This window comes from Falco punctatus (genome assembly GCF_963210335.1).
Source record: "Falco punctatus genome assembly, chromosome: 4".
Lineage (NCBI taxonomy): Eukaryota > Metazoa > Chordata > Aves > Falconiformes > Falconidae > Falco > Falco punctatus.
Window position 1 is genome coordinate 54027123 of NC_137583.1, and position 26172 is coordinate 54053294.

At 44.9% G+C, this 26172-nt stretch overlaps 1 protein-coding gene across 12 annotated transcripts in view; it reads left to right on the top strand.

The window, feature by feature from the left end:
* The window catches only part of OBSCN (obscurin, cytoskeletal calmodulin and titin-interacting RhoGEF), a 209583-nt gene that overhangs the window by 180269 nt on the left and 3142 nt on the right, over positions 1-26172 (top strand). For all 12 annotated transcript variants that reach the window (XM_080383729.1, XM_080383728.1, XM_080383730.1 and 9 more), the window contains 25 exons: positions 722-970; positions 2968-3091; positions 3424-3566; positions 3902-4014; positions 5886-6054; positions 6541-6622; positions 7244-7444; positions 8016-8076; positions 9155-9232; positions 9375-9547; positions 10097-10123; positions 10653-10805; positions 11556-11601; positions 12152-12229; positions 13100-16754; positions 17376-17498; positions 18607-18717; positions 18835-19002; positions 19494-19616; positions 21629-21799; positions 23086-23206; positions 23854-24093; positions 24757-24980; positions 25436-25511; positions 25929-26078. In XM_080383729.1, the coding sequence (XP_080239855.1) occupies positions 722-970; positions 2968-3091; positions 3424-3566; positions 3902-4014; positions 5886-6054; positions 6541-6622; positions 7244-7444; positions 8016-8076; positions 9155-9232; positions 9375-9547; positions 10097-10123; positions 10653-10805; positions 11556-11601; positions 12152-12229; positions 13100-16754; positions 17376-17498; positions 18607-18717; positions 18835-19002; positions 19494-19616; positions 21629-21799; positions 23086-23206; positions 23854-24093; positions 24757-24980; positions 25436-25511; positions 25929-26078 (6859 nt within the window). The remainder of the gene's footprint in view (positions 1-721; positions 971-2967; positions 3092-3423; positions 3567-3901; positions 4015-5885; positions 6055-6540; positions 6623-7243; positions 7445-8015; positions 8077-9154; positions 9233-9374; positions 9548-10096; positions 10124-10652; positions 10806-11555; positions 11602-12151; positions 12230-13099; positions 16755-17375; positions 17499-18606; positions 18718-18834; positions 19003-19493; positions 19617-21628; positions 21800-23085; positions 23207-23853; positions 24094-24756; positions 24981-25435; positions 25512-25928; positions 26079-26172) is intronic.

Consider the following 26172-nt stretch of genomic DNA (forward strand, 5'->3'; position numbering starts at 1 on the left):
TTCTTGAAGCCGAAGCTATATCTTCATTTGTTTAATGCTTCTCTATACACTGTGCATTACTAGACCAGGTGATTTTGCTTCTAGATTATCTTCGAAAGGCATAGGCCAGTACAAATTTGAAAGCCTCAGGTACCTTCTAGCGCAAAGCCCAGCAAAAATATTGAGATATTGCAAAGCAGGACAAATATGTTATTTTAGAGCAAGGAGTAGCTTCTCTGCCATTCTCTCAAAGCTCATGAAGCTGAACATCTCTCCCTTCTTTCCCCTGCCCTTCTCCAGAGTCACCGATGAGGCTAGTGCCTGCTCACTCCTCCTCCTCCCCTGGGAGAATAACCTCCTCCTTGCATGCAGGGTCTGTGCCAGTGCAATGGGGTCACCATTGGCTTCATGTCATTGATCTTAACGAAGGTGTTTTTGACAGAGCAGCCAACGTAGGGTTGAGCTGGGAGATGGATCCTTTGTTCCACTGTCTGGGGAGAGGCCATGTGTGTGCAGTGTGGCACAGTGTCCTCAGCCTGGTGAGATATGTCTTTCTGAAGCGTGTTGTGCCAACCTTATTATGTTAAGTCTTAGCTATGTTCCTTCTTCTGGAATAACGCACTGTTGCATCAGCTGTCTGCTCTCGGAGGGGAAAATGGTAGAATTGCAAATATTTCCATGGGTTGGATGCTGCTATTTTCTTTTACCCTGAAGAGAGAAAAGCTGTTGTTCTTGTCTGTAGGATTGACTTCCCCACAGTCAGAGATGGAGACCACTGTCCAGGCCTCACTTCAGCGTGCTGATAAGGAGATCAAGACAGCTCTAAAGAAACTGGTGGACTCAGCGTCACTGCTGGTGACTCTTCCCCCAGACATGCGAGGAGGAGCCGGTGGCCTTGGCCTCCCTGGGTCCGTTCCTTCAGACCCAGCAGCCGGGCCCTCTGTGCTGGTCCAGGAAGCCGGTACCCAAACCCAGGCGGTGGGAGGGCATGGTACGTTTGGTGTGGGTCTAGAAAAGGTCCTATGGGAGTCAAGAGGGAAACAAGTATCGAGCACACCACTAATGATGTTTTTTCCCCTTATTTTTCTGATTCACTGTGTTTTGAGCAGTGGAAGATTAAGAGAGGGCATTCAGGCCCAAAGAACATGGGGCTGTGGGTCGGGGTTAGGTCAGACACAAGTTTGGGGCAGATCTTTCTGGAAACAGGAGGTGTTTGAAAACTGTGTCTGAAGTAGAGTTTGGTTCATCACCTGCCCAAAATGGATGGATAGAGGATTTTTTTTCCACCTCTGGGCTTTTGACCTGGGTTTTTCTTTTGGGCGGGGAGAAGGGTGGGTGGGATCCCTTTACATTTTTTAGAAACCATTTGTTTTTTGATTTGGTGGGAAGGGTAAGGGAGGTGGCTTTACTTCTATTGTTTGCCATAAACAAGCTGAAAATGCATTGAACACCCCTGTATCAACTGTCAGAGACTTTCTGGGATGTTGAGTGCATCCAGTTCACCTGCATTTCACTGGCCCTGAAGCCTTGACAGACTCCTTAGCAGTTTCTGTGTGATTAGAATCAATGTGTGTGACTGTGTCTTGCCAGGAGAATGAGCCTTTCGTCTTTGCATTGTTTGTAAAAGAAACATGAAAAAGCAGAAAACCTTCCACTCTTCCTTCTCCTTCTGCCATACCAACTTGTCTGAGCTGTCGCTGTGTCAAGTCAAAGTAACTGTCCTCCACTAGTGTTAACTTAAAAGGACAATGTCAAGGAGCCTTCAGCCCTCAAACTCCAGGTGCTGTTTGAAAAAAAAAATATATTCTTGTCCATTCACAAGGATGGAAACATTTCATGGAATCAGACCCAAACTAACTGCATAAAAAAATGACAGGGTTTTAAAACCTTTTTTCCTTTTTAGTAGGACATCATCTGGGAAAATAATCCTCTGGTGAAGCGGGATGACTTAAAAATCATAAGTAAAATGTTATAACTACAATGATAATACAACAGGGAATGAGATGGTTTTGCAGTCCTTTCGTGTGAGAAAATGAAACGTATTATTAATATGGGGAATTATTTTAAGAAGATGGAGACTTGACAACAGTCCCTATAAGCACATGATTTGAATAAAAAGAAGGCAAATATTTTGATAGTGCTGACAACAGGAAAGCACAATCCCACCTGCCTGGAGTCTCTGACCCTGCCAATAATGCCTTGAATAACCATGTTTTCCATCCCAATGAGCTGTCTGATGTGATTTCTAGAAAATGTTGCTTCTTTCCAAACCCAGCCAGCACCAAATATCCCCAGAGTGCTCCCCAAAAGGTCCTTCCTGCTGGGGAGAAGGTCCTCTTGATTTAACCTTTTCTTCTCAGATGCAAAAGGAGATGATGTACTTTTTGCTATGGGGTGAATCCAATGGTCAATATCAAAAGACAGTCTGTACTTTTGGAATGGAACATCAAACCATTTTTTTAAGATATATTTGGTAAAATAATCATAATTTAGCGGCAGATAATAATGGTTTAGTGGTGGACTTTGTAGTGTTAGGTTAACAGTTGGACTTGATGGTCCTAAAAGTCTTTTCCAACCCAAATAATTCTGTGATTTCATCATAGCCAAGAGCTGTAACTCACACTTAAATAATGTCCTATAAAGGATGTACTGAATTCATGCTATTCTTCCATCATCCAATTTCTTCCTGTCCCTACTGACTGCCTTTCCTATTTTGGTCTGTGTGTGTTTCCGTACAGAAAAGTTAGTTTTGCCCAGTCAGTGATGTGCCGCTGGTCAGTCTCTCTGATGTTATCCAAGCCCTTTGCTTCATGTGGTCTTCTTAAAAGGGTCAAATTCTTCTCTTAGCTTCAGTGGTTGCACTCAGCTGAGGTCAGAGGGACTAGGTTCTGACACAAGGCAGACTAGAGAAGGCTCCAAAGGTTTGCTCTGGCTTTCAGGTGTGTTGTCACAGGTGATGTGTCTAACTTGCCCTATTTCTGCTGCCAGACAAAGCCCAAAGGCAGATTCCCTCTGAAGAACCAAGTGTGCCAAAGCCCAGCCCCAGTCCTGGCCATGAAGGGGCAGCTGCTGGAGATGAAAGCGTGCAGGAACGCACTGTTCCTATTACCAGGTAAATACCCATCGCAATATACAGAATCCCAAATGTGGCAGACTTTGCTGCAAGAAAAGCAACTCCTCCGTGGTGGAGGAAGCAGTTGGTGACTTGAACTAATTCTTGGAGGCTTGTTAGTATTTATAGAATCCTGTTTACACACGCATTGTGCAAGGTTAGGAAGGGTTGGAGAGAAATTAGTTCCCCCAGAACAAAATTCTTCTTGTATTAACATTAAGTAAATAATTATTTGTCTGGTGGTTAAACACACAGGTCAGTGGCAGGGTGTAATTCTCTTTCTCTCTACTATGTGACTATGTAATGATCTTTTCTCTTGGGCTTCCTGAAAGAACATCACCAGCCACAGGGGCAGGAGACTGGTACAGAAGAGAAGGAGATGTGGTCTGGGATGTACACAGTGAAGTTTATATTGAGACCACAGAAAGAACTTGTGTGTATAAGACTGAGGAGAAGACTCCAAAGACCCCAACAAGTAAGAACGAACCTTGTTTCCCTTTCCCACATCCCATGATTGCCATTGTCTTATATTTTGGTAATAACTGTATTTTTAAATAGTTCCATTTCTTGAGCAGCAACTGCTTATTGAACAAAAAGTAACAGATAAGCAAGAAGATAAGAAGGCTGAAAGTAATGTCAGTATAAGAAATCTGAATATGTTCCTGTGGTATCTCTTGATTTGACATTAAGCTAATGTTATATCCTAAATGGCCAGTCCTATACATCCCATTTGAGTAACTCAACTTACATCAGCACACTATGAATAAATTTATGGTATTGTGCATGCAGCAAACCCTTGTGTCTCACCAGGTCCTCCCTATATGCAAGTGACAATAGAGGATGTGCAGGTGAATTCTGGGGAGCATGCCAAATTTCAGGCAGTCATTGAAGGAACCCCTCAGCCTACTGTTTTGTGGTTTAAGGTAAGTGCAGGCTTGTCTCTGGCTGAAGGGAGGACTGCAGTGCCGTACTTCTGGGGGGCTTTTCTTTTGCTTTTTCATCCCACACCTCTTACACTGATTCTGGGTCATATCTGTAGGCTTTGTTGAAGCATCCACAGTTCTCGCTGGAACCACCAACCATGCATCTCGCCCTGTGTTGTCTTCAGTGTTACTGTGGCTCCTTTTGCAGAGAGGGCAACCAAGATGGTTTTGGGGCCAAGATGGGCTGGAGGGGAGCCTGGGTCCTTCCTGAGAGCCACCAAGATGTATGCTGTAGTTTTGGGGTCAGGGGTGGGATTAAGAGTGGTTTATTCCAATTGTCAGTGTGACTTCCAGGCTTTGTTGTCTTTTCTGCAGTGAACTGGTAAAATGTGTGTGACTAAGGACAAATATCCCATAGAAAGGAAGGAGAAATAATTTATTATTCCTCAGAATACTGTCATGCCCCTGAAGTATGACAGTGTTCTACAGTGATTATCTGTAACTCTTCTGTCTGACTAAGTATTTTGTATGCACAAGTTTTACTCCTTTTTTTTTTTTTTTTTTCTTCTGGGAAGTGCAAGGATGAGCTACTCAGACAAATATAAGAACCATAAAAACCAAGCAAAAATGCAAAGAACCCCTCCCACGCACACACACATGTGCACGTGCGCACACCTGAACACCTCAAAAAGAATAAGAACAAGGCAAGAATACAATACATCCTGTTCATATTCTTGCAATCTCTGGCATTTGCAGCTCAGGGCTACCACAAGCTAGCTGAACTGATACCTACTTACGAACCCACGGTGAAGCTCTCCACGTGCTTATCTAGCCTCCTCTTGCCCCCGTGCAAACATCTTGCGCGTACAATGGGGTTTGCCAGTGACTCCGGCCCGATGACAGTATGCTGCCTGAAGTGCCACCCCTTTGGGGCAGTTCTGCACGTATTTACCACGAGCTTCATGTGTTGGCTCTTACATCTTCTGCAAGGAGAAGTTAATCACTGCCCACTCAGTGGCTATTTATAATTCTTACAGCTCTGCCATGTTGCATTGCTAGAGCCCCCACTCCAGGCTGAAGAGCCCCAACTTGCTCTGTCAGTCCTCACCTGGAAGCTGTTACAGAAAGAGCGCTGCTGCAACAGCACCACCCCCTGGGCAAACCCAGGGTTTGTAAGATGATGCTTTCTGTCTTACTCTTCATTTCTTCCCTAAGAATTTCTAACATCTGGTACTTTTTGACTGCCACCAGGCACTAAGCTGGTGCTGCTATGGAGTGATCTACTGTAAGTCGAAGATTTGCTCTGGTGTAATAAGGAACAGCTCAGAGGCTGATATTTCATGGGGGGGAATAGGGCTGCATCACTTTACATTTATTGTATTATATATGTTTATCTGGCATTTTGCTGCCCAGACAGGTGGCCTCATAAGGTACTTTTGGCAGTCTTCATTATCTGCTCTCTGTGTCACACACAGTCCCTCCTGTCCCTTTTTTTAATAGTATTTCTGAATATATTAAACAGCACAAGTGCCAGCACAAGCTGGAGACCAGGCAGGAGCAAGGTGCTCCCTGAGCTGCCCGCTCAGGCATGGTCTGCTGGGAGACCTGAAGAATAAGCCACACAGCCCTGGTGATCCTGCCCAGGCCTATATTCCCACAATGCGTTATGATATAAAAATGTTACTGGGTGGCGTGGAAGCAGAGAAGCAGTTAGATATGGGGGACTGCTTCAGCCAGCATTTTGTTCATGAGACTTTGCTAGCCTAAACAGTGTGTTGTAGCTCTGCTCCTCTAGCTTGTTTCTTGAAGAGAAGAAACATCTGTTTCCATCTTGTTTTTTCCTGCGCCAAAATGTCATTTCATTCTTTCAGGGCACTTCATTGCTGACGGACAGCGACAGGGTCCATCAAGGGAAGGAAGGAACAACATATTTCTTAGTCGTGGACGATGCTGTCTCAGAAGATGGTGGTGTTTATACCTGCGTTGCCAAAAATGCAGGAGGGGAGGTTTTGTGCAAAGCAGAGCTTATTGTACATGAAGGTAATGTCATTCTTTCAGCTGCAGGAGTTGCTTCCATAGCCATTGCAATGTGTGTTCTGCTGCAGTCGTCTTCTGGTGCCTACATGGTATCTGCTCTGTATTCGTGTGTAGCATTTGTGTATTACCAGTACAGCAGGATCCAGTGTAAGAGCAAGTGATCTAATGACCTACTATATATACACAAATGAGATAATTTTTTTCTGTACTTCAGACTACTAGACAAACGTACAATGCCACAGAAATAAGTGAGGCCATGCCTCTGGTGCTGTTCTGCTCTTGAGCTTGGCTCTTCTGATTTATGTCAGGTGAAGATGCAGCCCCAAAGTTCATATTGATGGGTTCTGTCACTGAACAGCTCCACTGAATTCTGTACAGACATTTAGAGCCCTGTAATTATTCCTGCCTTGTCATGTAATAACTTTGCACACTATTAGCAAAGCACTGTTGTGTGATTATTAACACTGATCTTTTCCTTCATTTCCAAAGCTAAGAAAGACCAAGCAGCAAAGAAAGTGGCCACCAGGAGAAAGCTCCATTCCCTTTATGAGGTTAAGCAGGAGATTGGAAGGTAAATGAATTTTCCAGCTTTATAGCATCACTCCAGATAATAACTGATTGCCCATCTGAGTTGCTGAGCCTGTGTAACCAGAGGCAGGGGTGGGCTCAACTGTGGAAGAGTCTGAAAAGGTGAAAGTACTGGTAGAAGTAGGAGGTCACCCCATTGCAGATGTGCTGGAAAAACTTTCCAGAGGTTTCTGACAGAGTATGGAGGTGTCCATACAGCCCATAGGTCCAGGTAGCACCCACCAGAAAAACCACCAGCCAGAGGCTGGCAGGATAGGTGCCAGGCATGGCTCCTGGGCAGTGTCAGCATCCCAAGCCCATCGCGATGTATGCCCAGGCACCGTGTCTGACCACGGATGGGATCCAAGAGCATCTCAGCCTTCAGCACGAGGCTGTCATCACCTGAAAGGGCTTTTCCCTTGATGTGCACTTGTTGGTGTTGTGGAGACAGCCAGGAGAGGGCAACAGCACCTCACACACGGGAGAATGAGCTTTCCCTGTCGGAGACCTCAAGCCCTGAGTAGCAGGAGCTGGCAAAGGCTGGGACGTGGAATGGTCTGTACCTGCTGTGCAAGGGAGCTTGGAATCAAGTCTGACCAGGGCTCGTCCTTTCTTTTGTACACAGGGGTTGCTTCAGCTTTGTGAAACGAGTTGTGCACAAAGGGAACAGAGTGTCTTGTGCTGCCAAGTTCATACCTCTGCGAAGCAAAACGAAGGCTCGAGCGCATCAAGAGAGGGATATTCTTGCCTCTCTGTCCCATGACAGAATTACCAGGCTCCTGGATCAGTTTGAAACACGGAAAACACTGATTTTGATTCTGGAGTTGTATCCTTGTCTATGCTGCTTGCCTGGGAAGTATTAGGTAGAGGTCATTTATTAAATAACTAAGCAATTAACCAGTTTTAGAGTTTGCCTGAGATAAAAGGACATGCACAACCTTTCTCTGTGCTGCAGGGTGGCACAGCTCTGTGAGCTCTTCACTGAAGTACTATGTTTCTGCTGGTTTAGGAAAAATCATGGTACTTGTATATACAAGTATGAATGAGTTGTCAAGCACCAAAACGCTTTTATGAAATATTTGGAAGTTAAGGACTCCGTTTCCATGAGATCCAGTCTGAGTGAGCACCAGGAAAGTGCAGTGCAGAGCAGAAAAGCCCATAGCCAACACGTAGGTTTTAGTACAAATGATACCGTGCTCCTGCTTGTAGGGAGCACAGGTTTAGCGCAGCCAATTCTGCAGGAAGGATGCTGCTGCAATAGAGACTTTAACAAATTACATACATATCACATTGCCTGAGATCACCCTGTGAATTCTGCTGTTAGCTGGATAGCAGTGGTTACAAAGTAAAAATAAGCTTTGAACTGTAGTTCAGTTTTCCCTTAATGCCCTTGTCAGATGCTCCAGCGAAGAGCTCCTTGACCGTTTATTCAAGAAGAGTGTTGTCACTGAAGCAGAGGTAATCTTTCTTTCTCATTTGAAAGTCCAGAGCTGGTGGGTACCACCAGAGTATCTTCCAGCTGCATTTTCCTTTTTGAATATGAGGAACGTTTTTCAACCAGTGATAACCAGTCAAAACAGAAACAGGTTTTAAATTGTGCTCCCATCAGCTTTCATTACTAAGTTGAGTTTCTTTGGGGAATAACTGGAACCAGCTAGTGGTGTTGATCACCAGCACTGCATCCAGCCTAATGCAGATTATATTCACTCTATTACCGTAATTTCTTTGCTGTTACCTGGCGCTTCTGTGTCTCCACTTGCTTAATAACATTTTATCCTCTCACAACTGTACTTCTATCCCCTCCCTTTCAGTCTCCAAATTAAGGGCTGAAATTATGGTTTCTAAGGGCTTTTTTGAATCCTTAGTGCTCAAAGTTCAAGATGTTTCACATTTCCCATCTAGCAGCCAGGTGTCCTGTCCCATATTTATTGGTAAAATCGATTTTTCTTAGAAACACTCAGAGGGAAGCATCATAAAATGATAGAATGGTTTGGGTTGGAAGGGACCTTTAAAGATCAAATGTCAACTAACACTATAAAATGCCAAAGGTAGAGAACTTCCAAAGCTGAAACTAACTGTAAATCTTCACTCTTTATTCAGTCATAGTCAGATTTGATTAACATATGGTCAAGAAAATAGGTTTACTGTACAGTTTCTAAATGTATTTGTGTTTTAAATGCATTTGCCTGATTTATACCAAGCCAGAACGGAGTTTGAGTTAGATAACTTAGTTGATGCAGTTCATCAAACTTGAGGATTTAGATATCTTTTTTTTGCATGTTTGTAGGGTTGTTATTTTTAAAGGGCTTTTTGACCTATAGACGGCTCCAGCAAGGCAATGTGGTCACACATTCCACAGGGTAATGTTTGGCTTACATCTTATTTCAAGACTAACATAAGAAGTTCAGTCTAGTTTTAGAAGTATTTCTAGTTCATACTCTTCCTCTCTCATATATTACAAATGCTGGTGGAATCAGGGACCCTCTTATTTACTATTAATGTTTAATAACTGTTTAATAATTGATGTAATTTTTAGGTCAAATTGTATATCAAGCAAATCTTGGAAGGAATCAGATATCTTCATGACAACAACATCCTTCATTTGGACATTAAGGTAATGCGCAATGGCAGGTCTAGCTTATCAAAGCCTCCTGTTGGTCAGGGAATGAGCATTCTCTATTCAAATCATTCTTACTTACAACTGAAAATAGTGCCTGCTTTCAAGAAAAGTTTCTCCCTTGTATTTCATTTGCTAGCCGCTGAATATCCTCATGGTTTATCCTGAAAGGGAAGACCTTAAGCTCTGTGACTTTGGATTTGCTCAGAAGATCACACCGTACGAGCCTCAGTTCAGCAAATACGGGTCTCCAGAGTTTGTTGCCCCAGAAATTGTTTCTCAGTCACCAGTGTCAAAAGCAACCGATATCTGGTAACCTGCCATCTTTCTAAAAAGCATTTGCCCTAGACAGCCTGCATTTCCATTTATTTGTTAATAAGTAAATGGAGTATTGATAACAGCACAGGAAACTGAAAGTGAACACTGAGAATGCAAAGCCCATTAGGGCTCTTTAAAGCTCCTTCTATCTATTTTGTTCAACTACAATTGAACTCTGACAGCTAATTAATGCAAAGGAGCATCTTAGCGAGTATTATCTTTATTAGAGGGAGGATTAGGGACGATGATCCTAAGGGGCTTTCTAGAAAAGGTAAACAAACTTTAAAAAAGTATTTTGAGTCTTCTCCTCTTTCTGTGCTTTAAAAATGGAGGATTACTTGAGAACAATTTTAAAAGATTTTGAAGGGAAAATAATTGGAGGGTGAACACAATAGGTTTGGGGATTTATTTACCTTGGAAAGGTGAGGAGAATAAGGTGATCCTACTGTGCCAGGGTGTCTAGTGGCAGGAAGAGGGGCTGTGTGCTTGAGAAATGGAGAAACAGTGATGAACACCTGACATTCGTGTCCCCTCTTTCCTCAGGGCCGTTGGAGTCATCACATATTTAAGGTAAATAAATTTTGGAAAGACTCATTTAATATCCATTTGTCAGTCAGAGCCCTCCAGTACCTTCAAGTGAGGGATCTGAGTGAAACATTGAGTCCTTTTATAACAAGGGCAAATTCTTTTGTGGTTTTCTCCTTTCCTTGCTCTTTCCTGGTTGCTCAGAGCTTTGGTCATTATCCCTGCTTGAAGACCTGACAGCTGCCCTCCTTGCAGTTAGCAATGAGAGCGGTGGATGAGCTTCAGTCTTCCCCTTACCTGGTTTAGCCAACACCCTGCTGTAGCTGTGCAAAATCAAACCCTTAATTCCTTATCTGTGAAACAAAGGATAAATAATTCAGTTAAGTGCCACGTAATGCTGGGGTGAAAGATGCTCTGTTAGTGGATGCGCTGCTCATAAGCATTGCAAGTCCCACAAACGGAGTCCCTCAAGCATTTTAAAGCCCCATGTTAAGTGTTTATGTTTCTGTCATTTGAACAGCAAATAAAAGTCTAAACTCTGTCTCCTTTTATTTTATGGTGTTCAATAAATAAGCCTAACGTGCAAGTCTCCATTCGCTGGGGAGAACGACAGAGGAACTCTTCTAAATATCCAAAATGGGGAAATTTCATGGACCATTCCCGATTTTGTTCACTTGAGTGAAGATGCAAAGGACTTTATGAAAAGGATCCTGCAGCAGCACCGCGAGTGAGTGCCCTTCTGTGCTTCCTACAGCCAGTGTGAAAAGATGCTGGCATCTCAGCAGGCAGATCTCAGCTCATCAGAGCTGCGGGTGTTTTGAAAAGTAGAAAGCTGAGTGAGATGTGGTGCTTTATGCCCTAATTTTGCTCTGTTATTCCCCATTACCCAAAACGTAACCTGGCAATTTGCCGAATGGACCTGTTTCTGGTGTGTTTATGTCCTTACTCCCTGATTCTGCCAGGCAGACGAGTTTCTGAAATGATGTAGAGAAGTGGGAAGAACAAGGATTGATATAGAGGGAGTTATGCAAGAATTAAATAATATTAACCATATTTATTAAGCAATTTCAAGTACAAAAGGTGACTTGAAGGCATGTTTGCAGGGGCTTAATTTCATTTCTATTCTTTCTGCTTGCTGCCAAAGCTATTTTTGCTCTGGCCACCTAGAGAGTCAAAGTCAGTCTTAGGACTGCTCTCGCCACCCGTGAGCAGGCTCCCTGCAGAGTGCCATGGGGTCTTCCAAGGATCTGCAGGGAGTCTCAGGCTGAAAATGGAGAATCGTTTCACCTCAGGGGAAGGAAACCTTGGCCTGAAAGCCTCTGTCTGTCTGTTGGGCTTCTCAGCTCTGAAACAGCAGCCTAAGGACATACACCAAAGTGTAGGTGTGTGCCCACGTGAAGCAGGCACTTTCAGGAAGACCTTGTGGTTGCTGTTGGAAGCGCCCTGTTACTAAAACAGTGATCTTTTCTCTTATCAGAGACAGGCCTAGTGCTTCGGACTGTCTTTCCCACACGTGGTTCATGGTAAGTTTGTTCTCGTTCTTTATTAGAATCATTGAAAAGATTTTGAGGTTGGAAGAGATCTTTGGAGGGGCAGCTCATAAAGCTGCTTGATGTTATTTGCTGGTTTATTTTTTCTCTTGGTCTCCTACTTTCTATCCTATAAAGAAGCTCAGACATGGCTCTCTAGAAAGAGGAGAAACATGATGTTTACATGCCAAGATACCTTTCCTCTCAAAAGATAAAGATTACTACTGACATGAGCAGATATGACATGTCTGTACAGAAAGGGAACTATGACTTTGCAGAACAAAGTTAGGGTTTGTATTCCAATGCCTTAAATTGCTAAGGAGAAGAGCTAAAAATTAACAAAAATAAAAAAGGGGGGGGGGGGGTAATGAAAATAGGGCTTTCTTTTATCATTGAAAAGCCGATATAATCTACAATTTAGCATTTGGTCTATTTTAACTTTCCTAAATTAAACAATTCTGGAAGGAGGGAATCCTAAACACTTCTCAGGAGATAAAGTCAGGATTTTTTAACCAATGATTTTTCCTCTCATTCCACCTGGCAGCATAATGTCCCCCTCGAAGAAGCTCATTTCATTAATACCAAACAGCTCAAATTCATTGTGGCTCGGAGCAAGTGGCAGGTGAGTTGGCCTTAATCTACATTTGTTCTTTTTAGTTACATATATTTTTAGTTACATTTGCAGCTTTTAACATCCATCAGGCTGGGACAGTGAGCACAGCAGAGATCTCAGCTTGGTTATGAATGGGGAATAAGCCCAGGAGAGGGCGGTTGATGGATGTGGCAGAAATAAGTTATCTAGGCTTTTACTACCTGGAAATCACCTGGTCTCATGCAGGTGCCTGGGAGACGTGTGGTTGTGTCTAAGCAAGGTACCCTCAGCATCCTTTGCAATTGGTACTGAATTACAGACAGGTCCCAAGAAGATTCCTCTTTACCTGAAGTGCTCTAAAATGATCAGATTGATTGCCTTCTGAAGATGCCTGTTTCTCTGTTGGCTGTAAGGGGAGGCCAGCTGCTCAACTGCAATGGAGATGTCTCACATGGCAGGAGTTAGAGCAGATGAATCCTACCTCCTACAGTATGGTAGGTCATCTGTTGGCCTAAGCATCTGCCGGCTGTACTGCAGTTGACAGATTTAAGACCATTTACTCCAGCTAGGCTCTCATCTAGTGTGTTCTGTGAAAAGCTCCTTTTCCATCTGCTTTGAGTGGCCAGATTGGCTCGGAAAATCTCAAGCAGGGTCCTGCTTCCCCATGCCAAACAGCAAGTATGTCCCTTGAAGTCAGGGTAGTTTCACCTCTGTGAATAAGAGAAGAGGAAGACCTGGAGAGCAGATGAGGCCTGGATTGATGTACAAAAGGGTGGCAATGTGTTACTAAACTAGTATGTGTGGTATGTAAGAGTGCAGGCATTCATTTTGGTATGCTTGCTTTGCCATACTTCCACCATGTTTCCATCTGATCATGCTGTATTTTGCTTTGCGTTTCAGCGGTCTTTGATGTGCTATAAATCCATACTGGTGATGAGGTCTATCCCAGAAATCCTAGAAAGGACTCATGACAACACCTCTCTGGCCATCTCCCGACACCTTGTTGAAGAAAGCACTTCATCCAGTACCAGCGGCTCCTCTTCAGACAACGAGAACTCACATTTCCCCAAGAAGAGGCACTTTGGCTCTACCCCTGAACTGCACTTGTCCGTTTTTGATGCACCAAGCCATCAGGAACCTCCAAAACATGCAAGTGAAGACAAGCACTCCAAAATCTCAGTCCCTCCAGTAAAACCCATGAGGAGGAAGTATGCTTCAATGAAAGCTGAGGTGGGGGACAAATCACCTACGGAAAGCAAAGAGCTCATGGCAAGTATCTTAATGGAAAAAGAGGAGGGGCTCCATCCCAGACTTCAAGATGAAAGAACAGAGCAGTCCCAAAGAGGCAATGCTGTTGAGTCTTCATCAGTGAGGACCTCCACAGAAAGCACATCACAGCTGTGTCAGAAAGAAAAAACAGACACATTTTTGTCTGATAAGGACAGAATTGAAAAAGCTGGGGATGGGACAGAAAAGCCACCTGTCTGTGTTCCTAGACAGAGTGTCATTAAAAGCACGTTCTACAGCCAAGCAGCTGAGCTACCTGCAAGGGGGCCTTCCTCACCAGGCAGGGAGTTCAGAAGACACCTGGACAGAGCCAGAAGGACCTTCCAGAAAGCTGGATATTCAAAGGTGCCCATCAGTGGTCTCCGTGAACCCCTTCTAGAGCAGTTTGAACTGGAAGAAGAAGAAGGGAAGTGTGGCAATGGAGATGATCACAGGGAAAGTCTGCTTGGTTCCTTGACCAAATCGGCTTCATTTGATACTGCAAGGAAACCACCACACCCTGCCATTGCTGGTGCTAGCCGAAGCCGTTCCCTGGATGACTACAGGCTGAGAGCCTCAAGATCAGTGAGGGAACAAGATATTTTGGAAGAAGATTGTGATATATTGTCACAGGAAAGTTGCCCTGAAGGCAGTGACCATTGTGACAGTTCTACGGGGCCTGGCAAGGAATGTTCTGTAGACACTTCAAAGCAAGAGGACTTCAGGAAAGCCAGCAAGGATTGCTCTGAAGAGCAGCCCCCTCCTTCCACACAGTGTGAGGGTAACAGGTGCTCGGCTCTTCTTGTGCAACCGCTGGAGTCACTTCCAGTGACACCTCATAGGAGTGAGAATAGGAAACATTTACTGAAGAAGTCAAAAGCTACTTACAATGAGGAGGAAGCTGATAATCTGGAAGGCAAAAGCCCCGTTCTAACTGCCCAACACTCAGATGTAACTGCATCATCAGCCCCAAAACATGAAAGCATGGAAGATAAACCCTCCCCTGGCCATGCCTCTGATATTGTTTTTCAGGAGGAAAAGGAGTCCATTTCGACTCCCACAGAGCCAGAGGTCACCTCCAAGTCATCCCCTACAAGTAAGGGAGGCATGTGTCTGCCCAAGGAGCCTGCTCTCAGTACCGACAGCCATCTGGATCTAAGAAGTGGAAGCCTGCTTAGCAAAAGGACAGCCCCAGTGCCACCTTGGAAAGACAAAAGGCAGAAACATTCACTTGAGAAGACTTCTGCTCATAGTGTTACCAAACCTGATCTCACAGAGCATGAAAGCTCTGCTGTTTTAATGGGCCCACAAACAGAAACAGATTCACTTCAGGTATGTAAAGCCAAAAGTCAGGAACTTTCTGGTCAAAGTGTTCCAGCAACTACTGTCTTGGTGGACAAACAGCCAGGTACCCTAACTGCTCTGTACGCGGCTGATGAAGGTGCTTATCAGAAGCTGAAGACCTATGAAGAGGTGAAATCTGCTGTCCTGGAGGACGAAGGACAAGGTATTACAGGAACCACTCCACTGTCAGCCCATGACGGTGAAAGCCAAGCACACAAGAGGGCTCCTGTTCACGTAGACACAGCATCAGCTGTCCTGAAGGGAAAGCATCTCATCGTTCCAAAAGTCCCACCACCAAAATCCACGCCCACTTTGGTCTCTGATGGAGCAGGGCAGGCTGGAAGGGACTGGCCGGCCCATAGCCAGGAGAGGCTTGCTGCTCCGAGGAGTGAAAGCTCAGCTGTTGCAGCAGTTGTTCCCAGTTCAGTCTATGAGGCTGAAATTGAGGGAGCTGAACCCCAGAAGGTTTCTGAAGGCAGTGGCATGGTGCATGCTGTTCTGGAGAGCAGACACCCAGCTAGAACTGTGTCCTCCCAAAATACTGGCCTCCCTTTGGCCTGTGAGAGTGAAAAGCAAGAATACCCAAAGACATCACCTCCCAGTGAGGTGGGATCTGTTGTGACAGCAAGTGGAAGCCAAGCAGCTGGACAGACTACGCCTGCTCCTTTCCCCAAGGCTGGACATCAGGTGTTTGAGCAGCACAGGGCTGCCTATCCCTGTGGCAGAGTTTCTGCTGATCTGGAGGGTGAGCCTCCAGGTGTCTTAACTGCTTCACCACCAGAAGCTGCTCCAGCTTCAGTCTATGAGCTAGAACATGAGGAACATCCAAAGGTTCATAGTGACGGTAGAGGCATTGCTTTAGACAGCAGAAGCTGTGATGCTGGAAAAACTGTCCCATCACTCCACAGGGATCAAAGTCAGGAGCTCTCACATCACAGATCTTCTTTTTACAGTGATGAGGAGTCTGCTGTGCTGGAGGGCTTAGTGGATGAGATGGTTTCACTCTCTGAAGAGATGAATGTTTGGGCAAAGTCAGTTTCTGGTGAGGAGGAGTACAGAAAACACACCTCTCGTCCCACAGAGGTGTTCTACAAAGGCCTAGGTAGCCAAGCACCCACGGACACCTCCTTCCCTTCTGTACAAGGGGGTAAAAAAGGGGAAGCCTCTGAGCTGGATGACCTTGCAGAACCCTCTCTTGTCGTGAGTGAGGAGTCAGTGGAAGGGCAGAGAGCACAGATGGTTCCTCAGGAATGTGAGCATCTGGAGGACTTAGCATTTGAGAGCCCCACTTCCAGCCAAGTGAGTGTTTCCTCAACAGACAGCTTGGATACTGGAAAAAAACCTGGTCAAGTGTCAGTGAGCAAGGACACTGGTAAACACCCAGAAGTTTCTTTAGTGAAAATCAAAGACCTGTCGGATGAAACACCCAGTCTTGGCAGTGGAACTCCAAAATTTGACATATCAGAGGTAGAGCCTGCCTATTTGAATTTCTCTGACTTGTATGACATTGTCTATTTTCCATTTGAATTCATGAACTATAGGAAGCCTCCACCCAAACCAACTGGCAGACGGTTTATACCTTTTGGTGAAAGGGCAAGGCCACCTCCTGCAGGACATTTGCATAAAGATAAAAGACTATGCATCCGAGAAGAGGCACGGGACAAGAACAGGAAGAACCATTTGGAAATATCTGAGGATTCAAAAGCAACTAACTTATTAGCCACGGGGAAAGGGTCAGAGAGTCATAAAGAGATGTATGGCACCCAAAAGGACTCAAGTGGTAAGCAGAAAAGCTCCTTCTACAAGCCAGGACTCTTTAAGCCGTATGCACGGTCTCATTCAGTGGAGCAGTCAGTGGAGCAGAGTCTGAAGAAGAAAGTAAAAGCTTCTGTTGCCCATATTTCAAGAATCCTAAAAGGAAAGACATCTCCTGAGCCAGAGGAAGGTAAGTGTTTTACTCTGTGCCTTCATAGCTTTGCTACTCTAACAGATATGCTAAATCTCCCTTTTCCTCTTCCCCAGTATATCTGAGGCTGTGGTTAGACTGTCATTGCAAAACTGGCAGTGGCAGGTTATGAAATTAGTGGTCTTCAGCTCCACCACTAGCTCTGTTACTGGCCCACTTCAGTGCAGAGTCAGCTGGGATAATCTGCTGATGGAAGTGTCTTAAATTCCCCTGTCTGCGTTTGCAGAAGAGCAGATCAGGGCTAGATGATGCTTTCCTCGCTGCAGTTTCTTCTGCAATTATCATCTGACTATGGTAAATCTTTAAACCTAAGGTGACTGGGAGAAGTTGGTGAAGTCACCCCGGCTACCTAAGTTGATGACACTGGACAGCAGAATCTGTCCTTTCTTCCCTGCCGTTCCTAGATATACCCTGTTCTGCCAGGACGTCATTCCGTTTGTAATAGCTGTCACAGCTTTCCCTGTTGACTGAAGGCTCATTAATAAAGAAAACTGTGACTGCTGAGCTATTTATGTGTGAACAGCAGAACTGCTTTGCTGTAAATGGATGTCACAGGGACAAGAATGGCCTTGAATGACTTCTCATCCTTTCTCAAAACAGAGTTTGGTGAGCTGAGAAGTGAGGCAGTAGAAGAAGAGCTGTTAACAGGAGCTGAAGGATCTCTGAAGAAGAAATCGGCACTCCCTTCATTCAAGTTTTCAAGCCTTATGCCAAAGGAGAAAGGTATTGCTATTGCACGAGTCCTGAGTTTTGTCACAAACTATCACTACTGAGTGTGACAGTGCTGTGTGAGGCCAGTTTCTAAGGATGGATCTGCAATGATTATCTTGAGATGGCCTGGATACACTTATGCAGTATGAGCCAGCCTCCTCTGTTTACATCGTAACTATGTCCTTGTTAAAATAATCTTGTCTTGGTATTGCTTGCAAATTGGAATCACTCTAGGAAGCCACTGCAAAGGAATAAAATTGCATATAAGCTACAAAGAGAGTAAATGGACTATCCAAAGGTGGGATGGCAGAAGCAAGGAATTGTGAGTTCCTACGCTCCAGTCCTGCATGCCATGTAAGGGCCAGACACGCTGCTATAGAGCTATGAAATGAAAAACGGTGGGGCAGCCCGAAAGAGCATGTCAGCAAAGCTGAACTTGCTTTTGCCCAGGCAAATTTCCCCTTCACTCTGGGAGGAGCATTTTCTGAGGTCAGGTTAATGCCCCAGTGTTCAGCAGAGCCCAGACAAGCACTGGGAAGGGCAGGTGTGTGAGGCTGGCAGCTCGTGCCCACTGTGCAGAAAAAAACCTGGAGAAACACAAAAGAAAACCTGAGCTCCCCCTTTCCCATGGAGACAGCAGCAGATGTGATGCTCTATAGTTTTTTTCCTCCTTCCATATCCATATTTTATCTCTTCTCTCTTCTTGTGCTGTCTTGATCTGATCCCCTTTTCCTTGAAATACCATCATTTAGCTTTGCCCCCACATTGAAGCTAGGCCAGAAGAGGAATCCTGCTGTGACATGCTTGCTCTCCTCTGAGCTGTTCTGCTGCCCCAGCTGTACCAGCAGGGCTGGGCAATGTGTATGTTCCCATGGACCTTCCAAGATCCGTCTGGATTATCATGCATGAGCAGTCACACTGCATCCATGAGGCTGAACAGGGCTCCTGCACCTGTCTGCCCAGTGCCTAGGGGATTCACCAGCTGGTGGCTAAAGGTGTGCCAGAGCATGAAGCAAAAATGGTCTGGAACCAAAAATGCTTTCTGATGTCCTGTGTGCACTTTGTTTTCCACATAGCCCTCCTGGTCACTCTGAATCGCTGCTTTTCCTCTTCTTTGCAGCACCTTTGTTCGTTGAGGAGCTCATCGATCAGGCTGCTGCCGTCGGACAGTGTGTGACATTGTCGTGCCGGACGGCAGCTCACTCCTCCCTGCACATTGACTGGTTCAGAGGTGACATCGGCATCCCTCAAGGGAGTCCCTAACCTCTGGGACAGGGTGCGGGGAGGGGTTTAGACACCTTGGTATAAATGTGCAGGGTCTTTATCTCTCCTATCTTCTGCTTTTCAGATGGGATACCTGTCCACAGCAGCAGCCGGATCCTCATCTCAGCCACGCTCAAAAATTTCCAGCTGTTAACTATTCTCTCTGTTAGTGCTGATGATTTTGGTATTTACACTTGTGTGGCCACAAACTCCCTGGGCTCAGCATCCACCTCTTGCATCATAAGAAAAGCAGGTAAGAGATGAAGCAGCTACAGAAGTAGGTATTACAAGTACTTCTGCCCCAAAATGTGATACAGATATAACTGTAAATACCTGTGAGGTGGGATTTCTGCCGAAAGGTTCAGAGGACAATCTCTCCCTTGCCTGCTCTAGTCCACAGCCACAGCCCTTGCTGTCTGGTAGCATGGCACATTTTGCAGGGTTCATTCCCTCTTCTGGATTCAGAGCCACTCTAGTAACCATGTGGTTCTAGAACCAGACTTCAAAATCTTAATAAAGAGTTTAAGTTGGGCACAGCTAAATTGCTATTCCACTGGACATGTGTGTATATATAAAACATTTTATATATATATATACACACACACACATATATATAAACCCTACACATATATATATATAAACCCTAACATCTGTAAGTGAGAAATGCGGAGTGTAGAGGTATGTATCACAGCCGTGCTGTTGGTAACCATCGCTCTCTCTGGTAACCATAACTCCTCTCAACAGAGGTGCCTCCCAGCCCTCCGCCCCCTGACATCGTGGAGGTCTATGAGGATGGCGTGCAGGTGGCCTGGAAACCTGTGGAAACCAACATCCCTGTCCACTATAGCGTCCAGTGCAAGAGCGAAGGTAAGGTGGAGTGCTGCCCTTACAGCTTGCAAGGAACGTCTCGGTTTGTATGATCTCTTTACCAGCTGGATATTTTATTTTTATTCAGAAACAGCCTGATTTTAGCTGTCTAGTTTAGGGTTAGGAATGAAATTCATATAGCCATCATTTAGCCATCTAAAAGTTAGATGTTATGCTGGCTAAATCAGCCTGGAATATGCATACTTATACAAAGGCTTTGCTAAAATGTGAATCAGACTAGGTCACATGGAAGCTCTAACAGCTACAGAAAACATGCAGGGCTGGTGCCAGATACACAGTCCTGAGTAATCCTCTCAAATCACAGTTCAGACAACATTATACACTAATAACGCCCAGCAACAATGATCAGCAGGCAATGTCACCCCGTACCCAGGCTTCCTGTGCAGTCTGTGGGGAAAGATGGTCTATCAAAAAGCCATTTCATCCTGTACCAAACAGCCATGATTTCTTTTTCCATTGATTATGCAGGAAGCTTAGGGCAAACAGCCAGGACATGATAACAAAAGTTTAGTAAAACTGCATCATCCCTTTGATGTCCTCTTCCAAGACTTGGTCCGGAGACTGATGAAGTCAGTGGATGTTTTCTTGTTTAATTCCACAAACTTTGAATCATATCCCCAAGCCTGTTCAGACTCTCTTGGGACTGCTTTTGCTGTTATTATGAATGCTGTGTCTCATAGTAATTTCTATTGCAGTCACACATACACAGCCCTTTGGATTCAGCTGCTCCATGTTCCTTCTTTTAATTCTCCAAACATACATGCATTCCTTTCTGGATTAGCACGAGCATGGGCTGCAGCTTTCTGCCTTTTCACTCTGGAGCTGGTGTCAGTCACTTTTCCTCCAGCGCAGCTTTCTTTTTTGTAATTCCTTTTGACACAGCTGTAGGTGAGACTTTGGGAGGATACAAATGCAAGTTGTTCTATTTAGGAAGAAAATCAGGAAATGGCACCTACAATCTTCCATTGCATTCTGTACATTTGTTAGGAACATGCAAAGTCCTGCTTTCCTGAACACAGGAGGATTAAGATGATCAGAAAAAAAATACTTCTTTTATTCCCAGTTTGACAGTAGGCTTTTGCACACTGCTTCTGCAGACACTTTTCTATTTGTAAGCTGTATCTGCTCCTCCTTCACACACCCTAATTCAACCCATACCCTAAAAGGTCATTGATACTTTTGTTTTGGGGGGTGAATTATTGTTTGCCCTGTGCTTTGAGGCTCTCTACTAGTGTTTATTTGAATGAAAGGATGAATTTAATCTCAGGCAGTCTCAGGGAGTTGAGTTCAGCCTCGAGCACAGCAGCAATGGCAAAATATGGGACACATCATCATGTGAATTGAATGACCATTAAATGTTTGCTGCTGATTTTCTACTTCACACCTTAGTCCCATAAATAATGAGTCCAGAACATACCGATAATTGCAGTTCCCTGAGAAATCATCTGAGGTCCATAAAAGCTGAGTAAACCTGCCCGAGTTTCAAACACTTGTTTTGCTGGGAGGGTGTCAGCACATAGTTCTGTCCTGAAATCCTGCATCACATGGTTTTAATTTGATTCAAGACAGGGCCAAAGGGAAAAAAACCCAGTGATTTTACTAGGCTTTTGAGTTCTTGATGTAGATTTGCACTAGAGATTAGTGGTATGAATTAAATAAACAGAAACTAAACAGGAAAGTTTCAGCATTCCTCTGAAACAATATTGCGCCACCTTGGACTGATTAGATATAAACCAACTGATGGCAGAAAAGATGAGTTTGGCACATGTACAGTGAGTGGCACCACGCACAAAAGTTGGCCATAGCAAACACAGCAAGTTTTTCCTTCACCCTGCAAGATTCCACTGTTTCTCCATGTTCCCAGCACATAAGTAAAGTTGATGGGAAAAAAAAACCACCAAAACAACAAAACCCCAAAACTCAAAAAAAACCCCAACCCTGGTGTGACCATCTTAAGAGTCCTATCTCTTTCCTGTCTTTCCTTGGTTAAGATGGGGAATGGACGACTCTTGCTTCTAACATCGCTGACTGCTGCTACTATGCCAAAAATCTCTCCAAGGGGTTTATCTACTGCTTCAGGATAGCCTGCACCAGCAAAGCAGGAATGGGCCCATACAGCAACCCATCTGCCAAAGTGAAAATCGCTGAGAAGGATCAAATGGGTAAGATCAAATGCCAAGAAAGCACTGTGGTTTTCCTCCATCAAAACAATTGCACCTTTTGGATGCGGGTCCAGAAGCCAAGAGCGAATGACTCAAGACCAATTCCACTTGGCTCAGGGTGGCTTAGGGCTTCCTCCTCTTTGGCTTTCTTGTTTCAAAGTCAATTATTTTCTAATTTTGGACACAGTTCGGAGAATATGTATACATGTATAACAAATAAGTAATAAAATAATAACAATATGTAAGCGTTTACAGAAATATAGTAATAAAATAAAAATCTGGAAACTGTAGACTACCCACTAAAAACACACAGTTTTTGATGTGAGATCATGAGGAAGCAGGTCTGGGAGGATGAACGTGTTACTGGAGGCATTGATCTGTTGGTGTAGAGCTGACACTGGTAAAAGCCCTGGACCTACTCTTTGTTAGAACTCTGAGTCAGAACTCAGTCCTAAATTCAGTAGTTAATTTGTGTGTTCTAGTGTTTGCTACTGGGAATGATTGCCCTGTTGTGGTGCTTTTTTTAGCTGTGTTTTGTCTCTGAAGTAAAGAAAGTTCGATTTACTATTTTTTTCCACCTGTTTGAATGCTTTGTACTATTAACATGTTTTTAAAATGAAGAAATCCATAACTCCACAGCAACTATATCCTTGTAGCAAACAAAGTATCTGAAGTGGAAGGATGGTCTAACTGGAATTTCCTCCCAATGGAGAGGATTAGTCTGTAAAAATCAGTTTACAGAGATATTTTTAACTCACCCTAAATCCTCTTCTTTCCCTTGGCCTGGAATTCATTAACATATGGCAATATGCTCAGTGTTTCCAAGCAGATGTTTTCATGTGTCAAGGGATGCTCTAATATTTCAGGGAGCACTAAGGCACAACCACATACCAGAACCAAAGCAACAAGCTTCAGCTGCTGCCCTGAAATAGCCAACTAAAAGACAATTCTAATTCTTTGTCAGTGTCTTACTGTGCCCTGATGACTCGTTATAGGAGATGAGAACCAGTGGGTAAGATGTTTGATACCATAACACACAACATACAACCCTTCTCATATAGTCTGGAGTTGGTCCCACCAGGGGATTACTGGGTGGGCAGTCCAGAATCTGTTGCATTCAAACAGTGTTGGGTGCCACAGCTGGGGGGCAACATGCAGATTCACCTGGAGGAAGTTCTGCTGTTGCCGTTGTCATTGTTCATAGACAACAGAGGGTGGATCAGGGAGGCTCTAGCTGCCACACAGAAGCATTTTCCTGTGTAATCCTTGTTCCTTTTTCTCTCCAGAGCTTCATGCTGCAAAGCAGAACTTCCCATCATCTGCTACTGAAGAAGAGAGTGAAATAATGGCACCATCCGAGCCTTTCCCAACATACCAGACCTATGCCTTCCAAACAGAGATCAAAAGGTAGTGAATCCAGCTGAGCTCTCAACCAGCCAGAGGGAAATGCTGCGTGTGGCTGGAGTTGAAAAAAGTCACTTTTATAAATGCACTGCACACCTAGTGTCACAGTGTTTTGTTGGAAACTTAGAATACTTAGAAACCTGAGTTGGCTCAGCAATTCTCATCTTAGTTTGGTAGGAGTCAGGTGTGGATTTTCTGAGAGAGCAAAAGGGTCTGTTTCGAGCACAATGTGCTGGGCAGCAGGAAAGCCCCTTCGTATATTGTGAAGTGAGCCCTGGGCTAACAAAGGCTCCCCTCCTTGCTGCATCAACCTTTGCAGCTTCCAGTTTCAGATGTGGGGTTGGGATACAACTTGCCCTGCCTAGAAGAACTTCTGTCACCTACAGGGGGTTAGTTCTCTTGCTCAAGACAGGATGAACCACCTGCTTTCTCTCCAAAGGAGTTAAGCTCTCACTCCTGCAATTTAAAGTGACGGTACCATTTAGAGATACAGGAGGATGTGCAAACTGTGACAATAGATGTAGTAACTCCACATCAGGCACAGATGAAAAACACAGCGTGGGAGCCTGGTGGGTTTAAAGAACAGAAGCTCCTAGCTCTTCCAGGAGTAGCAGAGAAGCTTAACTGGCTTTTGTGTTCCTTTGTACCAGGGGGCGTTTCAGCATCGTCCGGCAGTGCAGGGAAAAAGTCAGTGGCAAGACTTTAGCTGCTAAAATTATCCCTTACTGGCAAGAGGACAAACAGACTGTGCTCCTGGAGTACCAAGTCCTGAGGAAGCTTCATCACACGAACATAGCTCATCTGAAGGGAGCCTACATCAGCCCACGACACTTAGTGTTGATCCAGGAGATGTGCGTGGGACCAGAGCTACTCCACTCTTTGGCATTACGGTAATAACAAGCGGAGGGAAGGGTTTTCCAGTCAGAGCTGATGTAAGGAGCAAAGACACTTACTGCTTTCCCCTGAGAAACTGGATTAACTCTCTCCAGCTGTCCCTGTGTACTGCCATTGCACACAGGCTTTGTGATGTATTTGTTCTGCAACTTCTTACAACATAAAAATATTACTTAAGTTCCTCACCGGGTTGGGCTGGGGGACAATTCAGGGCCACCCTGTTGAGATGTTGAAAGCAGTTTACAGTAGTTGATACAAAATCCCCTCCCATAAGATGGAGATTACTGTGGCCCAGGAAGCCTCATTTCTCCTCCGCGTTGTTTCTCATGATGGCAGAAAATGCATCTGCTGAAATCCTCTGATTAAAGGAAGGGGAATGGTGGGTATCAAATCTGCATTTTTTATTTCTGCACAACCCTTGCTTTCTGTGACATGCAGCTCTACAACCTCCTGAACTTCTTGCATCTGTAAACCTGACTCACAGTATGAACCAGCTACTCCACATACAGTAGATTTGCTAAATGAATAAACCAGGTTGTTTGGTTTTGAGTCTCAAAGGCCTTGTGGGTTTAGACATCCACGGGAGAATGATAGTGGGTGTAGAATGGCACTCGGGCGCAGGTAGGACACCCCTGGTTTCATTCCCTTTCTTCTACCAGGACATCATACTCAGAAGTGGAGGTCCGAGATTACCTGTGGCAGATCCTCAGTGCCATTGAGTACCTCCATGCACACAACATCCTGCACTTGGATCTCAGGTCTGAAAACATGATCATCACTGAGCCCAACCTGCTGAAGCTCCTGGATTTTGGCAACGCACAGTTCTACACACCAGACAAAGTTATTACCATGGACAAGTGTATGGACTATGTTGAAACCATGGGTGAGTACAGAGTTCAGTTACAGTGACCTTGGCCTCATACGCAATCTGTGGTAAACAGAAAGAGCCATCAGGCAGCAGTTGGCCCCAGCAAGCAAAGTCTCCCAGGTGCTGCCCTCCAGTAACAGCGTGAGTTTGCAGGAGCAGCTAGTGGTGACAGCTGTCCCACTTGTAGATCACAGAGGACAGAGCCAGAGGTCATGGCCAGTACCACTCTGGCTGGCATCCACGTGTCCAGAGCTCAGTGGTACAGCACTACTGCCGTTCGGCCTGATGTTCTCAAGGTTTCATTGCAGTCATCATCCACGAGGGTGGCTTACCTCAAACAGCTCCCTCTACTAGAAGCTTTTTCTTCTTCACTGTTGGGAAGGTAGCAAAGCACAGGAGTGCCCGCTGCTTTTGTTCTGGTCTCAGTGCATTGGAGGGAAGCTTGGCTCACACCAGTTTGCTTTTTCTAGCTCCAGAACTACTGACAGAGCAAGGAGCCCTCCCGCAGACTGATATCTGGTCCGTCGGCATCACAGCCTTCATCATGTAAGTCAGTCTGTCCTTCCCTGCCCTATGAGCAGCTTTAAAAGTGCAATTTCAGAGTCATCAGCCAGGGAAGATGCATTGACTCAGAGTTAACCTCAGCTCTGCCCCCTCTCCATATGGAGGTGTCTCTGCATAGAATAAGGGGCTGTTATACATCACAGCAGCTGCTGCTGTTTCTGACTCAGCCTGGTCTGAAAAGCCCCAACTTTACCAAGAAAGTTCAAATTACATCAAGTGGAAAAGCAGCCAAAGTCATGAAACCCACTGAAGAACATTGGCCTCTGAGGTTTTGTTTTCCCATATGATATTTCTGTGCATCGTTGTGATCCTGCTTTCACTGCTGGGTGGGAATTCCTGGGAGAAGAAGCATCTTGAGCAATGCCCTTCATGCTGATCCATTCTCTTCTTTTGGAGCAGGTTGAGTGCCAACTACCCCGTCAGCTCTGACGTAGCCTGCGAGTTCCTGAGAACAACCAGGAAGGGTAAAGTGAAGCTGACACGGTGCTATGCAGGTCTCTCTGGGGGAGCGGTGTCCTTTCTCCAGAGCACACTGTGTGCAAACCCCTGGTAAGATGATGTCCACTCTCCCAACAGCACAGCTGGTGCAGATTGTGGCTATTGCCTCTTCTTCCCCTTCATTGGCAAGGAGCCTCCTCACCCA